The sequence below is a fragment of the Protomyctophum parallelum genome, assembly GCF_964188405.1.
Source record: "Protomyctophum parallelum genome assembly, chromosome: 11".
Classification (NCBI taxonomy): domain Eukaryota; kingdom Metazoa; phylum Chordata; class Actinopteri; order Myctophiformes; family Myctophidae; genus Protomyctophum; species Protomyctophum parallelum.
Genome location: NC_139707.1, coordinates 35,162,794 through 35,171,990, shown reverse-complemented (window position 1 = coordinate 35,171,990; position 9,197 = coordinate 35,162,794). Strand labels below are relative to the sequence as shown.

General features: G+C 42.1%; 1 protein-coding gene across 1 annotated transcript; it reads left to right on the top strand.

The window, feature by feature from the left end:
* Nucleotides 1-957: 957 nt before the first annotated feature.
* Nucleotides 958-8,450, top strand: gatd3 (glutamine amidotransferase class 1 domain containing 3). Its single transcript, XM_083776233.1, has 7 exons — nucleotides 958-1,143; nucleotides 1,583-1,635; nucleotides 1,742-1,855; nucleotides 4,562-4,681; nucleotides 5,349-5,441; nucleotides 6,203-6,353; nucleotides 7,143-8,450. The coding sequence occupies exons 1-7, from the start codon at nucleotides 1,015-1,017 to the stop codon at nucleotides 7,275-7,277; spliced, it is 795 nt and encodes a 264-aa protein (XP_083632359.1). The 5' UTR covers nucleotides 958-1,014; the 3' UTR covers nucleotides 7,278-8,450.
* Nucleotides 8,451-9,197: the final 747 nt, after the last annotated feature.

Below are 9,197 nucleotides of genomic sequence, written 5' to 3'. Positions count from 1 at the left end.
TGATTTATTTGCTTGTTTGCTTGTTTATTTCTTTATTTACGTGTAATTGTATACAATTATGTAAATATTTAAAGATCTAAACAGTGATTAAGGGTAGACCAGCTGGCTAGAACATTGACTTTTGTTAAAATATGTTCTGGACTAGGCTAACCATATGCTGCAGTAGCCAGCTTAGATCAAGGCTGTCGTAGACTCGTAGATGTATTTTATCGATGTTGACATTTTGTATATGAATATAGCCTACAAATATCAACATCTAAAAAAAATACATCTAAACAAAGTCTTCATAAAAGTATGTATGGGGAATAATCAATGTGGATGTGTAAACGTACCACAAGAGGGCGCTGTCACACTTCAATATCCTGAACAGAGCCACCTACACCACTTATTCCCATTCATTCGCATATGACAGTTATAACATATTACATATCAGGATATGTTCATGTGCTTTGCATTGACGTTCCTTTCAAAGAAATCACCAACTCATCTAGTCATCTTTGGGTTAAGTGTATTCGGTCAAATTACAAATAATCCTTTTGTAAAAGGATTATTTATTTGTAGTTTACGGTCGGTGTTTATCAAATACTTTCTTTTGAATATAAAAAGAAACAGCAATATGATACTGCTGAAACGTAATATTTGTATTTTTAATAAGGATATAAATTATATTTACATATTTGACACTCTTGGAAACTATAGTGCTGCGTGAAACTGCGTGACCTTGTTGGGTATGTGACGCACCACGTACGTCCAATCATAGAGTTATTATCCAATGCGTCCAACTCTGTGTTCATTCCACAGGGGGGTTAATTCACTGTGCAGGAATCCATATCCGTTTAGAGCGGATACGGAAATACCTATTGGAAAATAATGCCTAACAGTAGGCGGGCTGGAAGGAAAGCCTCGCCTGGCGACGCGAGATTTAGAAGCACGTGACCCCCCCGGCGTGTGCGTGTGTGTGTTTGTTAGCCAGGCAGCCACTTGTTCAAAGTCGTATACTATAATAGTCCAAAAATGTTGACATTAAGATCACTACCGTTCACGGCGTTCAGAGCATCAGCACTGCTGGTGAAGACGCACGCGTTGGCTGCTGGGTTTCACACCGCGGGGGCCGGCGGGCTGTGCGGTGCTAAAGTGGCGGTTGTAAGTATTTATTTGAGACAGTGTCGTATGTTGATATTGATAACATGAACATGGCTTATACTTTAATACGCGCACCACCAGTCTGCAAGAAGCAACCTCACAGTCAGTCGAACGCCCTACCAACAGCCATTAAGACATGCGAATTCCTTAATTGACTCCTTTCAAACCTCTCTCAAAGGGCACGGACGGCTGCAATTAGAAACTGGCCCCCGTGAAATCTGAATCCCCCACCCACCCCTTTCCACCCTCGCTTTATATGTTTTCTTTTCCCTTTTTACCTCCTTTATGCTGATTTCCTGTTCTTTGGCTATGTAGAAGTGTTAACAGTTTTTGTATTGAGTTTGCTTGAAATGTACTGTAATTCTACTTCAATCAAACAGTCAAGATTCACTATTACTTTCAAGTCTTTCACTGTTGTGCACTGTTGTGCTCTTAACAGGTGCTGTCAGGTTGTGGGGTGTTCGATGGCACGGAGCTCCATGAAGCCTCGGCGTGAGTTCACTTATGTGTTCCGACCTATAGTGCTCCTCCATTCCATAAGTATTACACTTCTCACCTGACTTAGCCCTGTGTGTGTGTGACTTTGTGTATTCATCAGGGTTCTGGTGCACCTGAGTCGAGGAGGAGCTGAAGTTCAGATGTTCGCCCCTGACGTGTCTCAGATGCATGTCATTGACCACAGTAAAGGTCAGCCTGCTGAGAAGGAGTCCAGGTCAGATTCTGTTCTCAGCCAAGCACAAGTGTGTCGTGAATCAATATGACTGAGACACCGTAACAAACCATCTGTAACACATTACAATGCATGCATCTACTGAACTCACTAAAAGACTCGCCTGGGCACCATTTACGGCTGCACAATATATCGTTATCGTATTGTATCGAGGTATGAACATGCACAATATCAGTATCGCAAAAAGGCAACGGTATTGCGATATAGATATATCGTCGACATATCGATATATCGTCCACTTCTAAAGCCAGCCCTCTGTTTTAGCCTGTGCCCCTCAGAAAATAAACCATCACTCCGTTTGTCCCTCTGTCCTGTTGTAGCCTGGCTCCAGCCCTGAATCGCTAGCCACGCCCATTAAGAAAATATGTTGCTGCACGATATATCGTATCGTATCGATATCGAGATATCTGCCCTATATATCGTGATATATATTATATCGTATCGTATCGATATCAAGATATCTGCCATATATATCGTGATATGAATTTTTGTCCATATCGTGCAGCCCTAGCACCATTCCTTTTCGGGGTACGTCATGTTATAGTATTGTTTTGTAGTCGTCAATCTTCCGCAACTTCCTTTTCCCTCAAACCGATTTTTCTCATTAAAAGCTATAGGCTACGAGAGCTTTTATTGTTATTCTAATTCTTCCGGTTTGAGGGAAAAGGAAGTTCTGCTTGATTGTTCCTGCTTGATGACTACAAAACAATACTACAACATGACGTAACGATATCATCTGCTCCAGACAAGTTCACACGGCACTTTTGGAACAGAGATCAGCCTTTCCTCCGAGGTGGAAAACCTGGTGAGGCGAGGTTACTACAAGACCGCTTAGCTGCAATTTGCAACTCTATATTTTTGTCTCCACCAGCCGAAGGCTAGGGGGAGAGTATGTTTTGCACTCCGTCCGTCCGTGTGTGTGTGTGTGTGTGTGTGTGTGTGTGTGTCCGTTAGCAGCTAATCTCGGCCACCGTTAACCCGGTCGATGCCAAATTTTGCACACACACTCCCTGGATGCCAACGATGAACCTCTGCCCCAAACTTTCCAGAACGGCCTGTTATAGCGCCACCAAGAGGCCGCTTTGTGCAAAACAAGTTTTTGCACAGTACACCTACAGATTTTGTCCAAACATCACGCAAATTGGTACACAGTCTCTCTAGAGCCATTCAACGAAACCAGTCTTTCAGATTTCCAGAACGGCCTGTTATAGCGCCACCAGGAGGCCGCTTTGTGCAAAACAAGTTTTTGCACAGTACACCTACAGATTTTGTCCAAACATCACGCAAATTGGTACACAGTCTCTCTAGAGCCATTCAACGAAACCGGTCTTTCAGATTTCTCAGACTCCATCCTGATTGGTTAAGATTGGCTTCCAAAGTTCACAGGAGTGCTCAGTTTCAAACAAAATGCTGCAAATCATGAACACATCGCGTGATTTACGTGAAATTGTGCACCCACATTCCCACTAGGCAGAGGACGAAATGCCACATGAACAATTTCAACTCAGCCTCAAGGTGGCGCTATAACTGGCCGAAAAGTGTTTTTACCTCTAACTGCACGGATCTGTGGATAACTTTGTATGCCAACTCCCTAGAGGCCAAGGAAAAACCTTTGCCTGGAATTCTTCACATCTGCTCATCCTGGTGGAGACCTGTGCCCAGTAGGGCACTTTTTCTAGTTTTATAATGGGATTGACTCCCCATTCATCCAATTTTCTTTTGCGATCTGCCTGTATTAAACGACGTTAAACTCACCGACATTGCAGCTGTAGGGAAAGCTTGAATTATCCTCTTTCAATCTGCCAAGCTTTTGTTTAGTAAAAATCCATCAATAGAGGGTATTGCAAATCTAGATTTATCCCATTATAAAAATATCTAGAGCTGCAAATTGTGGCTACAAGGCAGGGTAGTCTTGGAAAGATGGGCTAGCTAGTAAGTATTCTTGATTTTTTTTAGACTGTTTTATAAATGACAAATTCTGTAGACCCGTCTAATACCAAAAATCAATCAAGTTGTCTTAGAACAGAGTGTTTGAATATTCCCTCAGTACCCTCACGTCAACCAATTTGGTTTCTTCCTAAATTGGAGAGCTATCATTTATTGACTCGAGGTTTATGAAGGGTAATCTTTATAATATCAGCAAATCTATGACGGGAGATTAAAACCAGAATACTAAATCCATTGTACTAGCGCTTTTTCAAGCAATTCAAATAGCTTTATTGGCATGAATGTAAATACAGTGTTGCCAAATCATAAAATGCAGCACAAAACAAAAATAACATTAACTTTCACAATACAATATGCAATGTTGTCATAATGTCATGTGTGTCAAGATAGTGTCAACATAACGTGACATTGAGTGTTGTTTGCTAGGCCTATTTGTCCCTCATTTTGGGCTGCAGGTCCCTCTCCTAATACAATGAGTTGTTTGTCATTGTCATCTAACTCTTTAAACTTTGAGATCAGCAACTCAAATTTCAGGAAATATTCGGTTCTCATATTATTATATGAATTATATTTTAATAGTATATCCCAGTCTCAGTACAGCTCTTACCATGTCTTAAATCAACAGACCCAAGTAAATCGTTTTTTTTTACCATGTTGTGACTAATACATTCTCCAAGTTGTACTGTATTCAATGGCAGTGCCTTTATCAACCCAGTAAAACGAGTGAATGTGTTTTGCCAGGAATGTATTGTCTGAGTCGGCCCGTATTGCCCGTGGAAACATCACAGACTTGGCCAAACTAAGTGTCACCAACCACGACGCTATCATCTTCCCCGGGGGCTTTGGAGCAGCTAAGAACCTGTAGGTAGCACTGCTTACTTACTGTAATGTAATATAATGTCATTTAGTATCTGCCTCTGTTATATGAAAAAAAATGCACCTGTGGTTGTTCTGCAGTATTGTCACAGCAGCATCATTTCATATTTCAGAGCCAATAAAACAGATTTGTAGTTCCGATGTCAATCCCAATTTTTGATAGTCCTATACCACACTTGACTACAGATTTGTCCGATCTTGTCCAAAGAATTGTCCACAATGTTCTAATCAATTAAAAAAAACTAAAATGTTATTGCATTTTCTATTCTAGAACACTTAACTCATAAGCATACCATACTTTGATTGAAGTATTTATTAACAGTTTGCAGAATTATAGTACACGACCAATAAAGCACTACACTTGTTTACAAGAGGGTCCACCTTGTTCGATTTATCATAACATTTAGAGACGTACAAATATACACTTCTATATAGCCAAAGAATAGGAAATCATCATGAAGGAGGTAAAAGGGGAAAAGAAAACATATACAGTGAGACAAGCTTAGTGAACTTGTGGATTGTCTATTTTCTTTAATATTTAGAAAATCTTCAGCTATATTGATGGCATCCAAACTAGGGATACAACACTGATATGTTGGCCATTATTTTTGACCATTTACACTGCTTTGTGTTTACTGCTTATTAATAATAGGTCCACGTTTGCAGTGGATGGACCGGGCTGTACGGTGAACGCCGATGTAGAGCGTGTTTTAAAAGACTTCCATCAAGCTGGCAAACCCATCGGGTAAGGAACGGGAGAACGAGGTGGTCATTTTCTGCACCTTGCACAATTAAAATTGTTCATTGATTTGTTGTCATCAGCTTGCATTGTTGTGCTGTGTGATGTCATCTGGTTGTAGTTCGATCCCCGGCCCGGGTCATACCAAAGACGGTAAAAATGGGACCCAATGCCTCCCTGCTTGACACTCAGCATCAATGGGTTGGATTGGGGGGGGGGGGGGGGGAGTCAAATCAACTAATCAAATGATTCCCGAGTGCACGGCTGCAGCTCACCGCTCCAAGAGATGGAGAACAAATTTCACTGCCGTAACTTGTGTGACAAAACGTATGACTTTGACTTTGCTTATTCCACTTTCGGTCCTGCACCTGCCTGCCGTCCAGCGGATGTGCCAGTTCTATATATCTTCCATTTGCGTTGTGACTTGATTCTTCAAATGTCTTTTAAATACTGACAGTTTTCTGAAAAACCTATGTTTCAGTGGTTCTCAAACTATTTCCCCCAGAATTATATGTAATTGGGCGCCGACCCCCATCTAAAAATCTACTGTTCCAGGGACCCCCCCAGAAGCAAAGATTTGAGTTAAAAACGTTCGCTCTGAAAGAATATGTATTAAAAGAATTGCGGCACATTTCTACGATTTTTCAAAAATGGCAGACCTACAAGCTCAAAGCGCGGCACCGAGTGCCGCGCTTGTAGATGTTCTTGTAGATGTGCCAATTTGATTGATTTCTTTATTTTCCCTTTTTTTCCCATTGTGACGTCAGGTTATGCTGCATCGCTCCTGTCCTGGCGGCCAAGGTTCTTCCAGGTGTGGAGGTGACGGTGGGCCATGAGGAGGAGGAAGGAGGCAAGTGGCCCTATGCCGGCACCGCTCAGGCCATCAAAGCCCTGGGGGCCAAGCACTGTGTCAAGGACGTCACCATATCCTTTCATTTAATGCACATTTCCTTCCTTTTTGCTTTACTCAGATCACACGTTGAAAGTTCTATTTCAGGCTGTAAGTGTTCTTTAAAGAACAAAATATATACCGGGGGATCACCTCACACACAGCTTGATATGGTAAACTTCAGTCGAGTTGAATGCAAGTTGTTCCCAAAGTCAGCATGTGGATTCTAGAGACACAAATGGGCTGGAACCTGTCGGTGCTCTTCTATATTGCTTTTTATTTAAAATTGGGAAATTATGCCCTAAACAATAAAGCCCAAGGGCTTTCTCTGTGATGTTGTATTGGTACAAAAATGTGGTCATGAGTTTACTTAATATTAATATAATTCATTGTTTTCGGTACAAATGCTTTGTTGTTTGTTTTAATAGACTTTTAGTATTTATAAAAACATGTTTGTGCTTCCAAATGGCCCTTAACTGTCGTTGCATAACTCCATGGGGTCGGTTTGGGTCGGCAGAAAAGCAATTTGAATGCTGATAACGGCAATGGTTTTGAACCCATTTAGACCTGAGGACGATTCTACTAATGTCTTCCAAATCCTGACCGCTTTCTGAAAAACCTATGTTTCTATGTCAGCGGTTCTCAAACTATTTCATGGCAAGGACCCCCAAAAATATATGTATTTGGCCGCCGACCCCCGACTAAAAATATGATGTTCCAGGGACCCCCCCCCCCCCCCAAAGCAAAGATTTGAGTTAAAAACGTTCGCTCTGAAATTATATACAGTATATTCATAGATTTGCGCCTTGACGGTTGAGCATCACGAGGCCCACGTCGACCAGAAGAACAAGATCGTGACGTCTCCTGCGTTCATGTGCGAGACGAAGGTGCACCTGGTCTTCGACGGCATCGGAGCCATGGTCGCTGACGTGCTGAAGCTCAGTGGCAAGTGACACACTACTAATCCCCTCTCCAGGGACGTGCACACATTGATATCGAAGGGGGCTTCAGCCCCTGCCCCTTTTACCCGTCCTGAACTTGGAACGAAGCATTTTGCGTTGAACCAGTTTGATTCTAAATCCATGTCGTTTACACAACGCATCTCCAGTAGATAAAGAGTGCTGGGTTTGCGCCGCCGGAAATAGCTGATCTGCAAGCTCTCAACGCGCCGCAGCGCGACGCGTTGTGAGCTTGTATAGACCTGCTATTTTTGCCCAAAATTGTATGTAAACAGATTCTTCAGTGGGAGGAAAATACATAAAACATAACTTTTCATCGCCAATACAGTTCTAATTTGACGCATTGTGAGCTTGTAGTAGATCATCTATTTCCAGCGTGCGGCTCACCTATAGCAGTGGTTCTCAAACCTTTTCATGTCAAGGTTACCCCCAAATTGACACTTGCCCACGGACCCCCATTGACATGCGTTAGGATACGGACCCCCATTTAATGGCATTTCCATCTCTGGGACCCTAAATGTCAATGTTAATTTAACTCAGAGAGTGTAGGAATGGAACAAAATGGACCCTGACGTTACAGTCCCATAAGGGTCCATTTGGTTCGTAACAATCTATTATTTAGCGGGGGACCCCTGGGGGTCCTTGAGAACCACTGATCCAAAAGGACAAAGTATAAATTAAACATGGCTCTGGACTGGTGCTTTTCTGTTTGGTATGTTTGCTTTCAGCTTTTGGACAAAGTCCTATAAATTAGATTCAGGGCTTTATCATATTTCAATGAATGTATGATGAATATTTGCATTATTTGGCGAGTCGTGTTATTTGTTCAGAATCACTAGAATTAAAAATGTTGCATCAGTGCCAGGAATCAGCTGGTCTCTTAATTCAGACCACATTTCGTCCCAAGCATTAACAGTGGACCGTCATATCTTGCAGTGTACAGTAGAGGGCGCTCAAAGACTTTGCATTAATATATTCCCTTGCACGGTATAATTCTGTCTAATGCTGTAATCATTTTCATCATGTAATGAACCAGCTAAATTGTGTGTAGATGGTGTAACATAAATCTATTGATTGTGCAATGAAATATTTTTCTGTTTGGTCACGTTCTCACGGAGGAGAACAATGCTGCTTCAGCACTGGACAGTGTCTGGTTAATAAAGTGAAGAAGAAAAACAAAAAAAACATGGTTTCCAATGCGGTGTTTGAGTGACCTTTTCTTTATGAGGGAGCACTGTGGCTCAGGGGTAGAGTGACTGGATGTTCCCAGTTCGATCCCTGTGGGCTCCCCCAGAGTTAGCGTCGAAGTGTCCCCTAATTGCTCCCGATGTGCAGGTTGCTGCCTTGCATGGTGTCCTCTGCCATCGGTGTATGAATGTGTGTGTGTGTATGGGTGAATGTATAATGCACAATGTATAATGCACAATCTATGTAAAGCGCCTTGGATAAAGGCGCTATATAAATGCACCATTTACCACTGTGGTGTATGTGAGACCACTACATGGCCAGATGGGTGGACTGCATTCATTTCCAGGACATGTTTAGGCTACTTCAGTAATCTATCGATTGTCTCTTGGCTTGGATAAATGGAATGAATGATTTTATTTATTTTTAGTGTTTTGCCAATTATTTGGCGGCCCACTTGCAATATGTTCACGGCCTCTTCACTGAGATCCAAGAAGTGTGTGTGTGTGTGTGTTTGTGTCTCTGTGTGTTTGTGTCTCTGTGTGTGTGTGTGTGTGTGTGTGTGTGTGTGTGTGTCCGTCCGTGTGTGTGTGTCCCACATTCCCACAGGCTAAGTCTGCATCCTAACCCAATTCTCACCAGTGCAAGGAGTGTCACAGTTTGTTTAGTCTGACGGCTCATTGTTGTGATAATCTGGGAAATGCGATATGAATAACCGAAACGTTAACC

Bases quoted from the DNA above. Each gene is read 5' to 3' on its own strand.
- gatd3 (XM_083776233.1), top strand. From the start codon at position 1,015: ATGTTGACATTAAGATCACTACCGTTCACGGCGTTCAGAGCATCAGCA. The intron at 1,144-1,582 runs GTAAGTATTTAT...TGCTCTTAACAG, and splicing joins GCGGTGCTAAAGTGGCGGTT to GTGCTGTCAGGTTGTGGGGT. The intron at 6,354-7,142 runs GTCACCATATCC...TTGACGGTTGAG, and splicing joins CCAAGCACTGTGTCAAGGAC to CATCACGAGGCCCACGTCGA.